The sequence below is a fragment of the Oncorhynchus kisutch genome, unplaced genomic scaffold, assembly GCF_002021735.2.
Source record: "Oncorhynchus kisutch isolate 150728-3 unplaced genomic scaffold, Okis_V2 scaffold2126, whole genome shotgun sequence".
NCBI classification, from domain to species: Eukaryota; Metazoa; Chordata; class Actinopteri; order Salmoniformes; family Salmonidae; genus Oncorhynchus; species Oncorhynchus kisutch.
The window spans coordinates 13,598-36,023 of record NW_022264071.1 but is presented as its reverse complement, the minus strand read 5'-3'; the positions used below and the strand labels follow the sequence as shown (position 1 = coordinate 36,023).

Genomic DNA, 22,426 nt, shown 5'->3' with positions numbered 1-22,426 from the left:
GAAAGTTGTGTAGGCTGCTAGCTAGCTACGAATATAGCACTACTTGGTAAGCATTTGACATTTTCTTCTAGGTAACACCATTCAGAAAGTTTGTGAATATGATACTACACATAACTAATAGTATTCCTTTCTTAACGGTATGTATATTAGTTCGTTGAACTGAGATCAAAGCTAGAAAGACAGCCCGCATGTTCATGTTTGTCACCGGAAAATACTAGAATGTCGCGAAAAGGAAACATTTTATTTAAACACTAGGTAGCTACATTTTGACAAGCATGAAATGTATCTACATGTAAACATATGTAATGCCCTGTTCATGGGTCGCGGGAGAATATCGGTGTTTGGAATTAAACTGGATTCGTCCACGTTTCTGTTTGTGTGCACGACCCGATGCGCTAATGCATGGGGGTAAGGGTTAGTGTCCTTGCTACATACCCACACTGTTATGCACGAATCATGCATTATACAAGTCGGACACTTGTAGAATGGATTCGCAACTGAAACTCAATTCAGGTGTGCAATAGGTAGGTGCATGGTCCTGTAACATTTTCCCAATTGGCTTTTTCGTAGGACTTGATGCATTTCATCTAGCTGTTCTTTCTGTGTATGTAGGCTAAAGTTGCATTCTGTTTGCACTGTGTAGATGATCTGTGTATTATTATTATTATAATATCAAATCACATCAAATGTGATTGGTCACATGTGTCAACAGAGTGCCGTACATCGCAAGAAGAATGGCTCGGGATTACAAACCGGGTGACCTGATCTTTGCGAAGATGAAGGGCTACCCTCACTGGCCTGCCAGGGTAAGCCAATACACAATCACACAAGACAAGTTACTTCCATTTACCATAACGACGTATGTAGAGCTGGGCGAGATCGACAAAAATCCATATCGCGATAAATTGCTGAAATGATGCAATAACGATGCATTTACAATTACAACCACATGTTTTCATGTATTATTATTTTAAAATACTACTACTAGTTTGCTGATTGTAGCCATCAATTATCCCATTAACAATCACTTATGTTATCACAATTATTTCATTTCAAACTTCATATTCCTCTAGTATAGGCTACTTATCTTAATGAACGATATCAGCAAAATGCCTGTGATAAGTGATGGGTATGGTCTGATTATTTTTTGGTTTGTCGTCCCAGCTCTAACGTATAGTCATCTGTCTTATTTCATGGTATTATAGAGTTGTTACTTCCATTCTAAACACTTAAAGCACTTGTTACACAGATCATTTATCACATAGGGCATTTATTAAAGATGGATGTTTTGAATTGTCTGCCAACTACATGACATGTACATACTAATGTACATACTAGGCTAATCAATTCACTGCTCTTTCCCTTTCTACCAGATTAATGACTACTCTGATGGAGCTGTGAAGCCGGCCAACATGAAGTTTCCCATCTTTTTCTTTGGTACCCATGAAACGTAAGAAGTTAGCTCCAGTAGTTCCCTTTGTCTCACCCATACACTATACTACAATACACTACACCCTCTATCTGAACAATACACCAGTACTTGATATTGGCATTGTGTACAATATACAAACTTCAGTTTGAGCACCAGAAAAGCATCTATGCATTGACTTTCCTCCTCTATTGCAGTGCATTCCTAGGCCCCAAAGATATATATCCCTACCTGCCCAATAAAGAGAAGTATGCCAAGCCTAACAAGAGAAAGGGCTTCAACGAAGGCCTGTGGGAGGTTGAGAACAACCCAAAGGTGGAGCTGAATGGAGAGAAGGTTTGTTTTTATCTCTCTCTTTTGTCATCTTGCTCTGGTTAGTGTTCATTAGGGCACACAAACGGAAGACGTTATGCAACAGAAACTGAATATGAGCGTTCAGCCTGGCCTCAAAGCCATATGAAAAGTACTTTATGTATTTCTAAGCACCTCTAAGACTCTAAGTTACTTTAGACAGAAACAAAAGTGGGGAGGATGAGGGGCCTAATCCGCGACCGTCTACGTTGCACGTTGAGAGTCGGGTCAGGGACAACTGTAGCATTTTAGCTAACCCATCAAATCTTATTTTATTTGTCACATACACCGTTTACAGCAGGTATAAACGGTGCAATTCTACATCAATTTTTGGGCTGTTAAATTAATGATATATAGCCATTGATTCTTGAAGAATATAACTTATAAATGCCTCATGAGCTTAGTTCAAGTGTCATACCCCATCAGAACCCAGAATATAAGCTTGTTTCACTCAACATTTTAAAAAACAAAGTCAATGTAAACAAACACTGTATAGCTTCAAAATATGTGGTTAAATCTATCATTTGGATATCATGGATGGTCAGTCCTTGCATCCATAGTTCTCCCTATGAATGCAAGAGCAGTAATATTTTATTTCTCAAGGCCCATCCCTCAGCTGTTTACCAAAACAAGTGACACCTTTTTGTTATTGTTTCAAATGTGGATTTCCCCTTTAAGGTTGGGTTTTTGGGTGAAAGTAGTCTGTTCCTCGGTCTGTGATTTAGGAATGTATTTTTATTTTTTTGGTAACATGTTTGGTTTTCTTTCATTAGCAAATGATGCTGTCGGATAACGTAACGGAGAAGGACTCTGACAGTAACCCGGAAGGGGACGAGGAGGGAGATTATGAGAAGAGGAAGAAACCCAAAGTAGGCTAACTATTCTACCATCTACCTTAATTCATAGGTTATTATTTTATATGGACTTTACTGTGTTATTCACGTGAACACCATAGAATACTGACTAACCTCACTTTCTTGACAAGCACCACGCCTACGTAACATTAAATGCCGTGCGCTCTTGTACCAATGTGTCTGTCTGCTGTTGATGTTGTCTCCTTTTGCCAATGGTACCGTGCTTTGTGTCTTAATACCCCAGGAGGCAAATCTTGAATTGGCAAATGTTATTTGTGGGGTATATTACTCGTACTTGACCAGAGTTGTTTGTCCAAGCTGAATCCCAATTACGTGTGGAATTGTCTGGGAGCGAAGGACTGAAGTCAAGGGAGAGACGGGGCCCAACTTCTCTCTCTGTCAAGCTGTCAATTGGCCCCACTAAATAACTAACCTAACCCCCCCATACCCTGGGCCCTGTGTGTTTTGATATGGTTACACAGGTGTCGGGGGCTGAGAGTGAGGCAGGACAGGAGGAAGATGATGATGAGGAGGATGGGGGCATGCAGGTCTCTGAACAGGGACAGCCCCAGGGCCAGGATGTACGTACTGTTGCATGATGGGATAGGTGACCCTCCCACCCCACTTAGGGAAAGCATGACATGGCACCTGGTGACTTTCCTTTTATAGGTGGTGTTATTTTGTTCCTATTGCTAGGCAACCGTGTTACCATTGGCTTGCACGACTACCGTTGCAAAGCCTTAAGGTGATGGTTTGGCGCCGTATCCTCCCTCTGTTTCTTAGCTGGCCTGGTTTTTCTGTTGGTAACAATAGTATTTTGAGTGTTTTACAACTGTACCACTGAACTACAGGGGAGGACAGGGGTATGGAGGGTTATTTCCCTGTAGTGAATGGTGAGAGGGCAGGGCAAAGAGAGAGGAGTTTTCAGTACCTGTGTTACAGCCTGTAAGTTTAATATACCATGGATATTGGTGTGGTTGTGCCCTTAAAATAACCACTGTCGTTCATTTTGAACAAACCTGGGCTCTCACTATGGGGGATGACGCAAATGTTGTGTTTAGTGAGAGTGGTCATTCACCATAAAAATTTAAATAAATGGGTAAATGTTTTTGTGAATTAGATGTGGTATGTTAAATGTAATTTTCATGACCTGAATGCATGTTCCCTCCCTTTCCTTCCCACCTCCTAAAGGTTTGATGTACTAGACTGTTTTACTGACTCAGGCACTGAGGCCTGATTGTTGATCAGTGGCACGTGTTGCTCCCTCACTCCTTGTGGTGTTTTTATCAAGCTTTTAATTGGTGGGCTGAACTACAGCAATTCTTATCAGTTAAAGCAACGTATTTATGTTTTATTTTTGCATGGCATTCTATGTCGCTCTGGAGAAAGGTATGTGTCTCTCTTGCGCCAATGACTGATCCCTCATTTGATAGGAACTGTTCTGGGACTTGGAAACTAGACTCTTGCCTGCTGACTTGGTAGGTGTAATACCACAGTTATCCACTAGATGTGGCTGAAACACAACTTCCCCTTATTTTAATGCAAGGACAGTTGGGAGGGAATTATTACAATACAGATGCAGTCAAATATATTGGCACCCTTGCATGGTTTATATTGGCACCCTTGTATGATTTACTATTTATTCTAAAATAAGTTAGAATTGAAAAAGATGTTGGTGTTTACGCGTGTATTTGTTTGATTTACAACTGTACATGACAAAAAATAAATTAAGATTTCTAACTTCAAAGTAAAATAATGGCTTGGATTAAATTGATCAAATTCATTTGTTTGGAGCCAATGATTCTGGTTTACTGTGTAATTTCTCACCTGTGCTAAGTTTCATGTGCCTACAGGGTAAAAATAGCAATTTTATAGAAAAGCAGAACATTCTACTCCATTGCACTGCACTGCATTGTGAAGAGCAAAGTGTGCCAATCTATTTGACAGCATCTGTATGTCTGTTTTTTCTAGGACCCCACACCAAATGAATCTACAGACACTCCCAAACCCAAGAGAAGAAGGAAGAAAAAGGTATCCCATATCCTCATTTATAAACTGGGTGGTTCGAGCCCTGAATGCTGATTGGCTGACAGCCGTGGTATATCAGTATACCACGGGTATGACAAAATATTTTATTTTTCCTGCTCTAATTATGTTGGTAACCAGTTTTTATAATAGCAATAAGGCACCTCTGGGGTTTGTGGTATATGGACAATATACCATGGCAACTCTGTGTTGCGTCGTGGATGAGAACAGCCCATAGCCGTGGTATATTGACCATATACCACACCCCCCCCGGGCATTATTGCTGAAGTATAACATGAATTCACCTAATCTAGACATAATACAACTTGTGAATCACTTTGAACCTAAACTCGCTGTCTTGTGTCTCTTGTCAGAGTGATGTAGAGGCCGACTCTGAGAAAGAGGACGCTGCCAACAGTCCCACATCCAGCCCTCAAGGTACAGCGTCTGTCAATGCAACCCTCTACCTTTCCCACTGTGTGCAAGACAGCAGATCTACCCCAGGCACTCTATTGTTTTGTCAAAGGGTAAAACAACAACCAAAGTAATGGAAAACAGCTTGCATAGTGCTCCTCTGTATTGGGACAGTAGTCATTATGATAACTGATGACGACTCATAACTACAAACTCTATGACCTGTGTGTGTCCAGATGGAGAGGGCCCCACTCCTAAGCGGCGAGGCAGGAAGACCAAAGCTGAGAAGATGCTCCTACTCCAGCAGCAGGACCCCCAGGGCTCAGGCAGTGACATGTACGGTTGTGGTTATGGTTCCTCTGTCTGTCTTACCTGCTGTTATCTCCTGTAGAGGCCTCTTCAGCAGGCTTCTCCTTGTCCGACTCCTGCTTCTTATCATCAGGACTGGGGTCGCTATTCATATTGTTATCTAGAGCAAGAGACATACAGACAGACAAGAAACACACATAAATACATACAATGAGAGCAAAAGTGCATTTACAAGAACAATAAATGTGTTTTGTAAGAATTTCAGTTCTATGTATCTAATAGAATCTCTATATGAGACCCATCTGCTGATTTTTAAAGGATCCACTAGTAATCCATCATTAATGGACTGTTTAATTGTCAGAAAAACAACAGTGGCTCACCACTACTGTAGCTACCATTGAGCAACATTGCTTTGACTTTCCTGGGTATAATAACTCCTAAAAGACGTTTCTCTCCATTCAGGGACACTGCTGAGTCGGAGAGAAAGAGAAAGAGGACGCCGGAAGACAAGTCCATGAGAGGAGAGGAGGAGAAGAGGCCGGACGGGAGGAGAAAGAAGGAAGACAACAAAGGGAGAGAGTTGGAGGGGAAGAAGGACCCTGATGCTAAACGGAGGAGACAGACCAAAGAGGAGAGCTCCTCTGACTCAGAGAACCAGGAGGTGGGTGTTCCACAACCAGACAGGGGAAGTGTCCCAAATGGAACCCTAATCCCTATGTGGTACACTACTATTGACCATGGCCCATAGGGAGTAGTGCACTAAATAGGGATTAGGGTGCCTTGGGGCTCTGGTCAAAAGTAGTGAACTAGTTATTCTAATGTAGTTACTGTTTCCACTATTACAGAGTGTGCCCTAAATATCCTAGTGAAGCAGACAGTTACACAGTGAAACCATGTCATGACAAACGGTGCCAGCCAAGCATGTCTACATGTATGTACATCCAATCAGCATCTCTTTCTCCACCCCGTTAACCATTAGAAGAGCAAGGGGGTTGCGGGAGACCGCAAGCGGCAGCAGCCCACTCTGACCGAGACAGGGGACAAAGACGATCGTCAACGACGTAAACCAGACGAGCAGAAAGAGTAAGGCAACCATCCGTCTTATCTATCTCCCAACACTCACCTTTCTATTTAGTAACCCACAGGGTCTCCCCCCCCCCCCATCTCCCAACACTCATGTGTGCTTGAGATACCCGGATGGATTGTGATGTACTGAACAAGACTGGTTACTTGCATCAATGCCTCTGTCTCGTCATTTAACATTCAAACATGGAGTCGGATAACTAACCATGCTTTCCGCAAATTAGAGTCACCTGTTCTGGTTTACCAAACAAATGCCTATTTGAGTCAAATTTAGCCGGAATTGGCATTAGCTAGAGTGAGTTTGCTAGTTCGCTTCAGTGTTGTTAGCACCGGTTAGAAATGGCAGCGAACATTCCCCCTCCCTCCGTTATGAAGCTCAGTGGGGATTGGAGCACGAACTGGGATACGTTTAGAGGTGAATGGGAGGACTATACGCTAGCAACTGGACTTCTGGAAAAGAAAGATGAGGTAGTGGCTGCCACTTTGAGGACTATAATGGGAACAGAATGCCGACACGTATACAAACACAACCTGAACCTAACAGCAGCTCAGCAAGGTAACGCTGCAGCTATTCTTGATGCTCTTAAACATTACTTTACGCCAGCAAAGATCGTCATCTACGAGCGTTATGTTTTCGGTCGTTGCAAACAGGAGAACGGGGAGTCCATTGACAGCTTCGTCACTAGGTTAAGGGAAAAGGCAGCTACATGTGACTATGGTGCTTTAAGAGATGAACTGATCAGAGATACGATTGTGCTTGACATAACTGATGATGGCACCCACAGACGTTTGCTGAGAGAACGTGACCTGACGCTGGCCTTGGCAGTGGAGACATGCCGTGCAGCAGAGGTTACTGATATACCGTTAATGTCTATGGAGCTAGAAAGGCAACATATGGACAATGTCAATGCTACATTCAGGCAGCCAGTAAAGAAATTCCCCTTTGCCACAGCTAATGCTAATACTACAGCCAACTCTGCAGTAGACAACCCCAATACATGTCGATATTGTGGCATTTCTCATGGACGAGGAAAAGAACACTGCCCAGCCTATGGAAACATATGCAAATCCTGTGGTACAGCTAATCACTTCGCAAGGGTCTGCATGAAAAGCAAGAGAAAGGAGGGTAAAGTGCACTCCATGGAAACAAACACAGATGAAGGGAACGACAGCACAGAGGATGTATATGCTAGCGAGTGCATAGGGGCAGTGAGGGCAAAAGGACAAAAGTGGTTTGTCACTCTGCTACTTAATAATAAACCACAGCAATGCCAGCTAGATTCAGGGGCCACATGCAATGTTATGAGCCTTAAAGACAAAAGGAGGCTCGCGCCCAGAGACAAACTCACACAGAGTAGCACCAAGCTGAAACTGTATTCAGGCCAGTTCATGACCTCTTTAGGCCTGTTTGTGACAGAGTGTGTTTTACGTGGCCAGAAACACACCCTTGAGTTTAAAATAGATGAGGCTAGTCAACAGCCATTAGTGTCAGGTTCTACATGCGAGCGCCTTGGGCTTATTAACTTCACCATCCCAGCTGATCTTAACATTATAGACAAAGTCCAGGCTGGGCCCCTGAGCAAGGAGACACTCCTAAGCAAGTACCATGACCGGTGCGTTGAAGACATCGAGTCAATTCCCGGGGAAGTCCACTTTGAGTTGGACGCAGCAATCCAGCCTGTCCAGTGTGCAATGTACCAGTGGCCATGAAAGCAGCTACGAAGGCTCAGCTTGACAAATACGAAGCAGATGGCCACATCATATCCGTCACCGAGCCTACAGACTGGATAAGTAATATGGTTAACGTCAAGAAACCAGACAAGCTACGGATATGCATTGATCCTAAACACCTCAACCGGGCTCTGCGACGTTCACATTACATTATGCCCACGTTGGAGGATGTTCTTTACAAGCTCCCAAAGGCCAGAGTCTTCACGCTCGTGGACGCCAGAGATGCCTTCCTGCAGTGCAAGCTCGACGAGCCCAGCAGCTACATGACCACCTTTTGGACACCCTGGGGCAGGAAGAGGTGGTTGAAGCTTCCGTTTGGTGTCTCCGTGGCTCCAGAGGTGTATCAGTGGAAACAGCATGAGCTGTTGATGGGACTCAGTGGCGTGGAACCCATAGCAGATGACATCCTCGTAGTGGGCTGTGGGGACAGTGATGAGGAGGCAGAATGTGACCATGACGCCAAGCTGCTGGCCCTGATGGTCAGATGCAGACAGGTCAAGCTAAGGCTAAGCATAAAAAAGCTTCAGTTTAAAGTGCCAGAGGTCCGCTTTCATGGGCACATCTTGTCCTCCACCGGATTGAAGGCGGATCCTGAAAAAGTGAAGGCTGTCTTGGAAATGCCCCACCCATCTGACGTGAAGGGAGTGCAGCGCTTCGTCGGATTCGTCACCTACCTGGCCAAGTTCCTACCACGGCTCTCTGAAGTGTGTGAGCCACTAAGGAGGCTCATGGACAAGGACACCATCTGGCATTGGCTCCCAAAACATGACGCAGCGGTGAGGGAAATAAAACAACTGGTCACCCAGACACCTGTACTGCGATACTACAATGTGTCAAATCCTGTCACGATTCAGAGTGACTCAAGCCAGTATGGACTTGGCTGGCTGTTGCCTCATGCAGGAGGGCCAGCCTGTGGCATTCGCCTCTAGGGCACTCACCCCAACAGAGCAGAACTATGCCCAGATAGAGAAGGAGTACCTCAGCATTGTGTTTGCATGCCAACGCTTCCACCACTACCTGTATGCCCCAAAACGACTGCAGAGCATGCTACTGGCCCTACAAAACTACAACCTCAAGGTGGTGTATAAGCCAGGGCCAGAGATGTATTTGAGTGACACGCTCGGCAGGGCTACTGCATCAGGCACTCACACACGCTCCATGCATGAACAACACGCAGTGTGCAGCTTACAAACAGAGCAAGTGGATGTTGAACACATCAACCAGGCTGACTACCTCAATGTTACGGACCAGCACCTTATACAAATCAGACAGCACACAGACAGGGACGAGCAACTCCAGGCATTGAAGTCTGTGATTCTGATGGAAGGCCCGACTGCAGGGAAGAAACTGCTTTAGCCGTCAGAGAATATTGGCCATTCAAAGAGGAGCTCAGTGTTCATAATGGAGTAATATTCAAGTGTCAGAGAGTCGTTATTCCCCGGTCTCTGCACCCTGAGATGTTGGCGCGCGTGCACTCAAGTCACATAGGAGGTGAGGCCTGTTACAGACAAGCACGTGACACACTGTATTGGCCAGGAATGCAGAGTGAAATCAAAGACTATGTCAGTAAATGCACAATCTGCAATGAATATGCCATTGAGCAACAGAGAGAGACGGTGATGTCCCATGAGCTACCGATGCGCCCCTGGCAGATAGTAAGTCTAGATCTTTTCCAGCACAGTGGCAAAGACTTTCTGCTGGTAGTCGATCATTACTCAGACTTTTGGGAGATTGGCCTCCTCCCCGACCTCTCAGCAGAGACAACTATCAAATGCTGCAGGGCTCAGTTTGCCCGCTATTGCCAGCCAGATAGGGTAATTCCAGACAATGGACCCCAATTCTCCTGAGTTGAGTTCTGAAAATTTGCTGCAGGATGGGAATTTGAGCACGTCACTTCATCGCCACGACACCCAAAAGCTAATGGGAAGGCGGAGTCCGCAGTAAAAATCGCAAAAAAACTCTGCAAAAAGGCTCTGCGAGAGGGCAAAGATGCCTGGAAAGCAATCCTGCAGTGGCGCAATACCCCGACAGAAGGCATGGATAGCAGCCCGGCCCAGCGCCTCACGGCACGGCGCTTCAAAGCAGCTCTGCCAGTAGCCAGCACTCTCCTGGAGCCATGTGTGGTGACAGATGTGCTGGTGAAGCTACGTCACAGAAGACAGGTCTCCAAATCAGCAAAAGACTTACCTGAGCTCAGGGTGGGTGAAACGGTGCGAATGAAGCCACTACCAGGGGACCGGACAGGCCTCTGGAGACTCGGATCCTGTGTACAGAAAGTGGCACCACGCTCCTACTTGGTCGAAGTGAATGGCTCACTGTACCGTCGTAACAGGCTTGACCTTCGGATTGCTGAGCCAGCACCTACTCAGAACCTTGATGGTCAAATGGGACGCATGACAAAAGACAGAACCCCAGCAAGTCACATGGGGCCTGAGGCACTGGGCAAAGGGCCAGGGGATCACAGGTCGGCCGCTCCCTCGCCCATCAATACTCCCCTTAGACAGTCAGGTGACACGCCACGTCTTTTCACGCTGCGGGCGTCTGTCCCAGCCACCAAAAATACTTCATCTGTAGGTTTCCCATCAGACATTGTTGACAGAGATAAAAGTGAAGAGAATATCAAAATGTGTTGTTGTTACCTGAGAAAAAAAAAAGCCAAACTGTTCATGTTGGAAATTATTACGAGGTTTGTTTTGGTAGTGAATTGACACCTCCTGTCCTATTTTATTAAAGGGAAGATGTTATGGGTGTAAGATGGCACAGTGATGCCATCTGTTGGTAAATGTTCATTACTGCAACTCATGTGTTTTACCGGTGTGCTTGAGATACCCGGATGGATTGTGATGTACTGAACAAGACTGGTTACTCGCATCAATGCTTCTGTCTCGTCATTTAACATTCAAACAATCCCCCCCACGGGGGCTCCACACCCCCCCCCCCAACGGGGGCTCCACATCCCCCCCACACGGGGCCTCCACATCCCCCCACACGGGGCCTCCACATCCCCCCACACGGGGCCTCCACATCCCCCCACACGGGGCCTCCACATCCCCCCCACACGGGGCCTCCACATCCCCCCACACGGGGCCTCCACATCCCCCCACACGGGGCCTCCACATCCCCCCACACGGGGCCCATCCCCCCACACGGGGCCTCCACATCCCCCCACACGGGGCCTCCACATCCCCCCACACGGGGCCTCCACATCCCCCCACACGGGGCCTCCACATCCCCCCACATGGGGCCTCCACATCCCCCCACACGGGGCCTCCACATCCCCCCACACGGGGCCTCCACATCCCCCCACACGGGGCCTCCACATCCCCCCACACGGGGCCTCCACATCCCCCCACATGGGGCCTCCACATCCCCCCACACGGGGCCTCCACATCCCCCCACACGGGGCCTCCACATCCCCCCACACGGGGCCTCCACATCCCCCCACACGGGGCCTCCACATCCCCCCACATGGGGCCTCCACATCCCCCCACACGGGGCCTCCACATCCCCCCACACGGGGCCTCCACATCCCCCCACACGGGGCCTCCACATCCCCCCACACGGGGATATACATTTTCAATGGCTAGTGATTTTATTTTTTACTGCTCCATCTAAAAATGGCTCCCGACGTGACAGTCGGGTGTGTAGAATGCCGTGTGTCAGAGGTCAATGTGACAAGATGACAGGGTCAGGGTTTATGTTGAATGGCAGCCGCAGCGGGAGGACAGGGGAGTGACAATTGGATGTCAGACATGAGGGTCATTCCATGTGCACAGGTCACAAGGGCCCTGCTCGCGCTGGGCAGAAGTCTCCATAGAAACACTCCATAGGGGTAGGGATGGGGTGGGAATTTGGTTCCCTGTTCTGTACATCCATCTCAAATTATCTCCAGTTGATATGTTGATGATGGAATTTCCAGTGGTGCTACTCTTAAAATGACTGGCAGTTCTGTGTGTGTGTGTGTGTGTGTGTGTGTACATGTGAGGTTTTTGGTAAGTCATTTGCATGTGAACTTCAAATTGAAATGGACACATGACCTGAGTTGATTTGGTGCGTTAATGGTCTTCTGTGTTTCAGGCAAAACAAAGATGATGGAAACAAAGTGGATGAAAGGAAAGGAGACAAGAAGAAAGGTGACTACTTGGTGCTACTTGTCCTCTGTCGAGAGATCAACTCTGGCTTTCATGAACAAATCATGACCGATGTCGGTTTTTGTTTCCTTCATCGCAGAGATATCGATAGAATCGAGGCTGCAGAGGTTGCATGGAGAAATCAAAATCTCCCTCAAGATTGACAACCCAGTAAGTTGCCCTAAAAGACTGCCCTAAATCTAGACCTTGCCTTCTACAGAGCCCTTACCCAAGAGACAATCCATGATTTACTTCACCAGGGTCATTTTACACACTCACTTTTTGCAGAAGAAGAAGCTTTCAAATCATTCTAGGTTTTAGTTGGGAGACGGTGTAATGGATCCTTCTAGCCTAGCCATTGTAAGCTGAAGGGTGGTTTTGGTTTTGTTTGACATTTGTGGCTGTCACACTGAAGCCAGAGTCTAGTTGAACCTTATCTTGACCTGTGATGGATTCAGGTCTTCAGAGCAGACAAGTTGACTGAGTAAAGCATCAGGTTTTTGTCTGGGTTTACATGAGGCTGAAAGAAAAAGAAGCTGCTCTTTTTGGTTAGACCGAGGGTGAAGTTATTATGCAAAGTTATTATGCAATGATATAAGTACATTTCAAGTTGAACGTTTTGTGTGTCCGTCTATTGTAACGGATGGCTCTTCTGCTACTCTTAACCTTCAACCCCTTTCCAAACAACACCAACTATACCATATTTATGGGAGGGGAAACATCTAATCCCATTTTGTATTGGTCACATGCACCGAATACAACAGTGAAATGCTTACGAGCCCATTCCCAACACTGCAGAGTTCAAAAGTAAGACCAATATTTGCTAAATAAAATGGTAACACAATAAAAACAAATAAGGAGTTTATATACAAGGAGTACCCGTGTGGACAAGGGGAACACTAGTTGTCATTGAGTTCACTTGACCTCTTGACACCTTCCTGAATGTTACCAGACGTATTTCTGGGTGACATATAATATGCCATTTAGCAGATGATTTTATCCTGGGTGACTTAGTCATGTCCATTATGCCCAGTCAACACATACCTTCTCAAATGGGCAAGACGGCTATATTAGTGACAAAACCAGCAGCTATATTAGTGACAAAACCAGCAGCTATATCGGTGACAAAACCAGCAGCTATATCGGTGACAAAACCAGCAGCTATATTAGTGATAAAACCAGCAGCTATATCGGTGACAAAACCAGCAGCTATATTAGTGATAAAACCAGCAGCTATATTAGTGATAAAACCAGCAGCTATATTAGTGACAAAACCAGCAGCTATATCGGTGACAAAACCAGCAGCTATATCGGTGACAAAACCAGCAGCTATATCGGTGACAAAACCAGCAGCTATATCGGTGACAAAACCAGCAGCTGTATTGGTGACAATATCAGCAAAAGTTATGGCCAATTTCAGTTAGTGAATTGAAATGGAATTGACCCCAGCCTTGCACTGTACTGTTATTATTGTTTGGGGGGGTAAGACCTTTTGTATTTTTGTTTAATAGGCTGTTACTCACCTGGTTGAAGAAGATAAATAGTTTTGTCTCGTGTGTGTGTGTGTGTGTGTGTGTGTGTGTGTGTAGGATGTGAAGAAGTGTCTGGTGGCGTTGGATGAGCTGGGCATGCTGCAGGTCACCACCCAGCACCTGCAGAAACACTCAGAGCTCATTGCAACACTCAAAAAGGTAACGTCTCTGTCAGAGCTGCCCCCCTACATACACACACACAAACACTTAGTTCCCAATGCCTTTTGTTTCACCATAAACCAAGTGACCAATCATTATGCTAGTCCCTCCACACAGCTGCTGTGTCCTGAGTTAATGTTGAAGTGTGAATGTCACCAAAAGTGTCCCAGAATGCATGTGCTGACCCACACTGCTGGGGTTGAGGGTAGAGCTTCCCCTACATAGACTCACACCTGCTGCCACTTGGCCCTCTCCTTCTGCTTAGGTCATAGACTCACACCTACTGCCACTTGGCCCTCTCCTTCTGCTTAGGTCATCACATTATAAGAGTACATAAGAACATCTGCTAATTGTATGCAACTGTGGGTGCATGTTTATATGTTCATGCATACTTTATACCCCATGTACATGCTGCTCTTTGTTGCCAGATCTGGGGATTTATTAAGTGAAATGCTATTGATATTCTAATAATAATATATGTCCTTTAGCAGACTCTTTTACCCGAAGCAACTTATTAATTTGTACATACATTTTACATACGGGTTGGTCCCGGGAATCAAACCCGCTATCCTGGCGTTACAAGCGCTATGCTCTACCAACCTGAGCTACAGAGGACCAGCTATATCTCCTGTATTTACTGTCTGTTCTCCATGGGTGAGCAGATCCGGAGGTTCAAGGCCAGCCAGGACATCATGGACAAGTCCACCATGCTGTACAACAAGTTTAAGAGCATGTTCCTGCTGGGGGAGGGGGATCAGCTGCTCAGCCAGGTGCTCAACAAGTCCATAGCAGAGCAGAAGCAGCAGGAGGAGGCCAGGAAGGGAGCACAGAAGAAGGCTGAGCGGGCCAGGGAGAACAACACAGGTACTGTGAGGGACTGGGGCTCTGTTCCTATATACACACTGGCAAGCTGCACACTAGTGAACTTAGTAAAGCCAAGAGTGGTGCTTTGAAGAAGGCTGAGCAAGTCAGGGAGAACAAGTCAACAATGGGAGTGGGACCAGGGTCTTGTGGAGTGGGAGATAAGTGATACATGTAAGGGAGATGGTTTGGTGACACACTACTGACTGTATGTCTGGACCTAGAGCTAAACCCAAGGCTTTAGCTCAGTGGGCTAATGTAATTTGGAGTTGTGTGGTTGATACCTGATCACTCAACAATAGCTGGGTTTAGAAGTTGTCCAAAAGTACTTGTCTCAGATCAGATTAGCCTACAGAATCCTTCAGAAAGATGAATAAATATTACCCAGTATCTGTGGTTAGGGTCAACGCCCTACATATTCCTCCTTGGGAATCTGATAGAAATCCTAGATGTGATGAGCATCAACTCATCAAACATTACAGATTCAGAAGGATGTGTGTCTTCCTCAGTGTTCTGCAATGCTCATTGTGTGGCCTGTGACATATCCTGTGAATTTCTGTCCAAAAGACTAATTGTTTGGGAGAAACTCCTCACCAGCCAGTATAGAGAAAGGCCAAACCGACTCTGAGACTTAACAGATCTGTGCCCTTTTGTTTAGAATGTTTTTTAGTAATTACAGTTTTTACATAAACAATTATTGTGGGAACATATTGTGATGAAAGATAAACACTCACTTAGTATAGGTAGTTACGTATTCGCTCTTGGCTCAATGCCAACTTGTGATATGCACACACAAATCTGATTTTTTGCATAAGTCAGGCAGTGTTAACATTAGGAGAATTATCTCAAATTCTAGTTATGACCACATATCGTATTATGATTTGACACTGTATTTAATCAGTTATGGTGGGCTGGATCCAAACTGGAAATACACGCAACTTTTGCATAAATCGTCATGTTGTCAATGGGAGATTCATTGGAATGAAAATTGGCGTGAGCATTGTGCATTCATCCCTGTATGAAAAGAGTGTTGTCTACTGATCATATAGGCTTTGGTGTTCTGGCCACGTCATTGGCCACCCTTTATGACCGGTTAGGCTACTCGTGTAGACTAAAGCCCTGTTCACATTGCAGGCCTTAATGCACAAAACGGTTTAGGAATACTGACTGTCCAAATGGCAAGTTGCATGTGACCAAATTTGGATATGTGTGTGTGTTCAGACAAGTCATTTTCTGACTTGGCTACGCTAGTTGTCATAGTAACGACGGGTGGTGTTGATTGGTGGTGGTGCTCGTGACGTGCTTCCTAGCACTCCATTTATTTAACCTTTTATTTAACTAGGCAAGTCAGTTAAGAAAAAAATTCTTATTTTCAATGACGGCCTAGGAATGGTGGGTTAACTGCCTTGTTCAGGGGCAGAAGGACAGATTTGTACCTTGTCAGCTCAGGGGCTACGCTGCCGCCCCAAGTGTAGCAAGCTAAGGTGACAACAATACCTGCCATGGACATTTCCCAGGTGCTTTCAATGTTCAAAATCAGTTTTAGGGTCATGAAATCTGGTCAGCGGGTTATTGTCATGCAAAGACTGGGTGTCTCACGGTAATTGACCGTTAATTAACAAACACCTTCAGCATCTCCATGCCTCCTCGCATACAAGCCGCTGATTCGCCCCTCTGGAACATCTACATTTAACAAAAGTCTAAATCAATTTAATGGACACCATCGCAATAAGTCCATGTATTTTAGTCAGGTCTAAAGAAACATTATGATATGAAGAAAAGGTATTTCAGAAGAACAGAACATGAGTCGGCCAGGCTACTGTAGGCCTATGTTATCTGGCTATGCTCCATGCTATGGGCTTGTTCATCTAGCTGATAATACAGAAGTCCCATCACATTATTTTATGTTCTATGATTTTATAGTAAGAAGAATATCATTGAACTTAGCTGCATCAAATAGAAAGGATATTTTCCCATTCTGGAGCGAGTGCACATATGAAGTATGTATGTTGAACATAAAGGTGACCATTTGAAACAGGTCCTATACACTAGATTTACAGTTATTTGGGAACTTTAGTTGTGAATGATACAAACATTAGAATGTCTTAGAAATCAGAACGTATATGGTCTGCATGGTCCGACTGACTATAAGCTGTTGATGATTTGGAAAAGTATTTTTAAAAAGCTTTGCACTCTGTTCCTTGCCTCAGGCTGCACAGCTGTTCTCTCATCAACTGATCATATATTCAACCATCAAACTATTCTCAATTTAGTCTGGTCTTTACCAAAAATGTAACATTTGTTTCAATTTAGAATGGCCCATTTATCAAATGGGCAGGAACAGAGGCAGGGGGGGTAAAGACGTAATCTGTCTGCACTCGAATAGTGAGTGGAGGCCCCCGCTTTCCCACCAACCCGTTTTGTAAGCTACTTGGGGTTTATAGCCAGCATGTCCTTAATATGAGCAGCTGAGAAATAAAAGAATATTTATTTCACTCCAAGCATGTCACCCAATTAATCATGAACATTCCCTATTATAAGGCTATTCAAAATGAAATCAAATTCACTAATTGCAGGTTAACTGTGAGCCGACCTCCACAATCAGTGAACCAACAGCATGGCCTAGGCCTGTACGTTCTCTCCCAGACTCATGGTATACATTTTGGAGCGTAGCAGCAGGTCCAGTCCATCCATTATGCATAATAATACAGTCCACACTGAAAAGCAATTACTATCATTTGTATAGAGTGGACCAATTATGTGCCAAATACATTTTAAATCAGTTTTGTTTTTCCAACATGTGTAATATGCAGTAGGCGTATGTATTTTATAACATCTTCATTCCATTTTCTTTTTGGGGGATTTGGGCTCATGCATCAGCTCCAATATGCTTATGGGAGTTTTGAATGAATCATCCCCTTAGAAAGAGCTGTCCAACTATGTTTTACACTGTTCAAATGAATCATCCCCTTAGAAAGAGCTGTCCAACTATGTTTTACACTGTTCAAATGAATCATCCCCTTAGAAAGAGCTTCCAACTATGTTTTACACTGTTCAAATGAATCATCCCCTTAGAAAGAGCTGTCCAACTATGTTTTACACTGTTCAAATGAATCATCACCGTGCGGGGAGTTTTAAAAGTAAGATGGGGCTACTGTTTTGATAAGTGCTGGATGTGATTTTCAATTGTATTTGCATTGACATCAGAGTGGTTAGTGGGACAATAGAGCCCTGAGTAGCAGGCCATTAGGACCTGATGGTAGTTAGCAAGTTGGGAACTACCAAAGAATGTCCATAGTCCATAAAGGGAGATGACCATGAACGGCTACGTGGAATCTTACTGCGGTCATGACTCGTGACTGGCGGTAATATGAGTGACCCCTGGTTAAAAACACCCTTTTTAAAGTATATGATCCAACTTTGAAAAGGAGTCCTTTTTGGCTAGCCACAGCAGTCAACTAGCTAGCTGTTTAGCTCTCTAGCACATTGACTAATTTGTTTGTAAACAATTAACAAAATAGTTAGCTACCACTTGTTCTTGCTAAAACTGTCAAGAGTATCAGCAAGCAACAAGATATGCCTAAAACCAGTCTTTAAAAAAACACTTGAGAGAAAATAAATCAGATTTGAATCTGATTTCAAACCACATACAAAGGTGATTTGAAATGTAACTTGAAATATCAGAATCATGTGATAACATTTTTTGGGGTTGTTCAGACTGCAGGAAAAATACCAGATTATAATCAGGTATGCAAAAAAATTGGATTTGAGTCATAGTAAAATTCCCCAGCAGCCTTACCACCATAGAATTCAAGCTCGTCATCAAGGTCGAGACCCAGGGTCCCGCCCTGTGCAACTGGGTCCTGGACTTCCTGACGGGCCGCCCCCAGGTGGTGAGGGTAGGCAACAACATCTCCACCCCGCTGATCCTCAACACTGGGGCCCCACAAGGGTGCGTTCTGAGCCCTCTCCTGTACTCCCTGTTCACCCACGACGGCGTGGCCATGCACGCCTCCAACTCAATCATCAAGTTTGCGGACGACACAACAGTGGTAGGCTTGATTACCAACAACCACAAGACAGCCTACAGGGAGGAGGTGAGGGCCCTCGGAGTGTGGTGTCAGAAAAATAACCTCACTCAACGTCAACAAAACTAAGGAGATGATTGTGGACTTCAGGAAACAGCAGAGGGAACACCCCCCTATCCACATCGATGGAACAGTAGTGGAGAGGGTAGCAAGTTTTAAGTTCCTCGGCATACACATCACAGACAAACTGAATTGGTCCACTCACACAGACAGCATCGTGAAGAAGGCGCAGCAGCGCCTCTTCAACCTCAGGAGGCTGAAGAAATTCGGCTTGTCACCAAAAGCACACACAAACTTCTACAGATGCACAATCGAGAGCATCCTGGCGGGCTGTATCACCGCCTGGTACGGCAACTGCTCCGCCCACAACCGTAAGGCTCTCCAGAGGGTAGTGAGGTCTGCACAACGCATCACCGGGGGCAAACTACCTGCCCTCCAGGACACCTACACCACCCGATGTTACAGGAAGGCCATAAAGATCATCAAGGACAACAACCACCCGAGCCACTGCCTGTTCACCCCGCTATCATCCAGAAGGCGAGGTCAGTACAGGTGCATCAAAGCTGGGACCGAGAGACTGAAAAACAGCTTCTATCTCAAGGCCATCAGACTGTTAAACAGCCACCACTAACATTGAGTGGCTGCTGCCAACACACTGACCCAACTCCAGCCACTTTAATAATGGGAATTGATGGGAAATGATGTAAAATATATCACTAGCCACTTTAAACAATGCTACCTAATATAATGTTACATACCCTACATTATTCATCTCATATGCATACGTATATACTGCACTCTATATCATCTACTGCATCCTTATGTAATACATGTATCACTAGCCACTTTAACTATGCCACTTTGTTTACATACTCATCTCATATGTATATACTGTACTCGATACCATCTACTGTATCTTGCCTATGCTGCTCTGTACCATCACTCATTCATATATCTTTATGTACATATTCTTTATCCCCTTACACTGTGTATAAGATAGTAGTTTTGGAATTGTTAGATTACTTGTTGGTTATTACTGCATTGTCGGAACTAGAAGCACAAGCATTTCGCTACACTCGCATTAACATCTGCTAACCATGTGTATGTGACAAATCAAATTTGATTTGAGAATTCAATTTCTGTGATCCTATAACTTTTCAGACTATGACCGGTCTGTAGGCATTATGCCCTTTTTTACGACGGGCTCCGTAAGTCTTAACATTGTTAACAACTTAACAGGGTTGTGTTCTAGTCGGGACCACATCCGTACCACTTAGCCATACCTCAGATAAGCATCTCCATGAAACAGGCATTTCCAATGGATAGAAAATCATATTAGTCTCCGCCTGGCCCAGATATAGGCATGAGCGTATCACATGTCATCCCCCTCCTAATGCCTACAGGAGATTTCAGATTTGGGGTTGTAAAGGGAGAGCTGGAAAAAAAATGTGTGTCTGGGCAAGATGGTTGTCTGTTTGGATTATTAATGCAGGCTGAAAGTGTGTGTGTGTGTGTGTGTGTGCGTCTGTTCCTGACGTGTGTGTGTGTGTGTGTGACGCTTGCTCTAGATAACAATATGAATGGCGACTCCAGTCCGGATGATAAGAAGCAGGAGTCGGACAAGGAGAAGCCTGCTGAAGAGGCCTCTACAGGTGATAACAGCAGGTAAGACAGACAGACCGACAGGGGCCAATAGGTTCTGGGTGTTTGGAGGTCTGTGCTTGCTCACAAGACCAATCCTGCATGTTCCTTAGGCCGTTGGCGAATGTCCTCCATCTCACTCTGTTCACTGTATCTCTTTGGGTCTGAGTTTCATGAACAAGAAGTCCTAAACCAAGCACATCTTCAAAGTATCTGTATTTTGTCAATTTGCTAGTTACATCCCCATTTTGTGTTTGTATAACTTTTATAAACGTTCTTAACAGCGCTGTGCTAGTTACATCCCCATGTTGTGTTTGTATAACTTTTATAAACGTTCTTAACAGCGCTGTGCTAGTTACATCCCCATTTTGTGTTTGTATAACTTTTATAAACGTTCTATAAACGTTCTTAACAGCGCTGTGCTAGTTACATCCCCATTTTGTGTTTGTATAACTTTTATAAACGTTCTATAAACGTTCTTAACAGCGCTGTGCTAGTTACATCCCCATGTTGTGTTTCTATAACTTTTATAAACGTTCTTAACAGCGCTGTGCTAGTTGCCGTCCCATTTTCTAATCCCTTTGCCGGCAGTGTAGTGAAGGCCCAAGAGGAAACCAACTGATGAAGAAACATCTGACTGACTAAACTGAAGGGGATGTTGGTGCTGCTGACCTTCTCCTGAGTCCTGACTGATCTGTGCTGATCCCACCTGCACACACTAGTCCAAACACCACCAATAAGAGGTCCTGTTGCTTTGACATGTCGTACAAATCCAGGCTCTTCTCTGAACACCCACGTCTTAAACCCTACAGAGCAGTGTCTTCCAAAGTCCTATTTTAGATTTAATTTTTTATGATGAATGCGTCCACTGTGGCTGTTTTTTAAACTGATGGTAGTAAAAAGTGGTTCCACAAGGAAAATGTTTAATTTAACTAGGCAAGTCAGTTAAGAACAAATTCTTATTTTCAATGACAGCCTAGGAAAAGTGGGTTAACTGCCTGTTCAGGGGCAGAATGACAGCTCGGGGGTTTGAACTTGCAACCGGTTACTAGTCCAACGCTCTAACCACTAGGCTACCCCAATAATACTTGCATATCTAACCCATCCCTGACCTTACTTTGTTTGAACTATTCTGCTATGTGGCGAAAATTTGACAGTATCATGTTTGAGAATGTCATGGCAAAAATGGGAGTGGGACAAGGAAGCTTTATAGTCTGTTTTAATAATCACTTAACGTTTGACATGGCAAGATCTTGCAGTTCAACTCTCTGAATTATACAAGATAGATAAAATATACGGTAGTTACTGGTAGAGGAGTCTTTGTATTACTAGTTAGTTTAGGCAAATGTACTTAATACTGACCAATATTACTCTGGGTAGGTGCACATTTTGTTCTTGCACAGAAAGGAAATACTACTTGTGCCAAAGTTTTTCTTCCACTCGCACACCCAAGTTTAAATGTCTATCTGTTGTAAATAAGAGTATTTTTGTGCCTGTCTGAAAGCCTGTTTAGCCTCCTTTGTAATAAAGCATTGGTTCAATAACCGTTTGTCGGTAACTACAAATTGATATTCAGTTATTCTGTTTGAAACATGAGTACTCATTTTTAGATGTGGTTAAATATTGGCACCCTTGCATGATTCACTTCCTTCAAAATACATTTAAATGAATAACTTGTTTACACTTCACAGGACCAAATCAAAATTAATATTTTTCACTTAAGTCAAATGGCCTAGACTAGCTTATTCAAAATTCATTCATTTGGAGGCAATGAGTTTCATGAAGTCATTTGTCACCTGTAGTAAGTTGCAGGTGCCTA

The 22,426-nt window shown here is 44.6% G+C and overlaps 1 protein-coding gene across 3 annotated transcripts; it reads left to right on the top strand.

The window, feature by feature from the left end:
- Window positions 1-406: 406 nt before the first annotated feature.
- LOC109879922 (PC4 and SFRS1-interacting protein-like) lies at window positions 407-22,172 on the top strand. 3 transcript variants are annotated; one of them, XM_031819404.1, is made up of 18 exons: window positions 407-524; window positions 713-806; window positions 1,374-1,450; window positions 1,627-1,765; window positions 2,554-2,649; window positions 3,117-3,215; window positions 4,068-4,112; window positions 4,606-4,665; window positions 5,034-5,097; window positions 5,310-5,409; window positions 5,845-6,043; window positions 6,362-6,465; window positions 12,274-12,329; window positions 12,427-12,497; window positions 13,916-14,017; window positions 14,680-14,881; window positions 20,535-20,631; window positions 21,199-22,172. In XM_031819404.1, exons 2-18 carry the CDS (start codon window positions 735-737, stop codon window positions 21,227-21,229), a joined length of 1,614 nt encoding a protein of 537 aa, XP_031675264.1. In that variant the 5' UTR covers window positions 407-524; window positions 713-734; the 3' UTR covers window positions 21,230-22,172. The 3 variants fall into 3 exon arrangements, with proteins under 3 accessions (XP_031675264.1, XP_031675265.1, XP_031675266.1); XM_031819405.1 differs by lacking the exon at window positions 4,068-4,112 and having other exon boundaries at window positions 410-524; XM_031819406.1 differs by lacking the exons at window positions 3,117-3,215; window positions 4,068-4,112 and having other exon boundaries at window positions 500-524.
- Window positions 22,173-22,426: the final 254 nt, after the last annotated feature.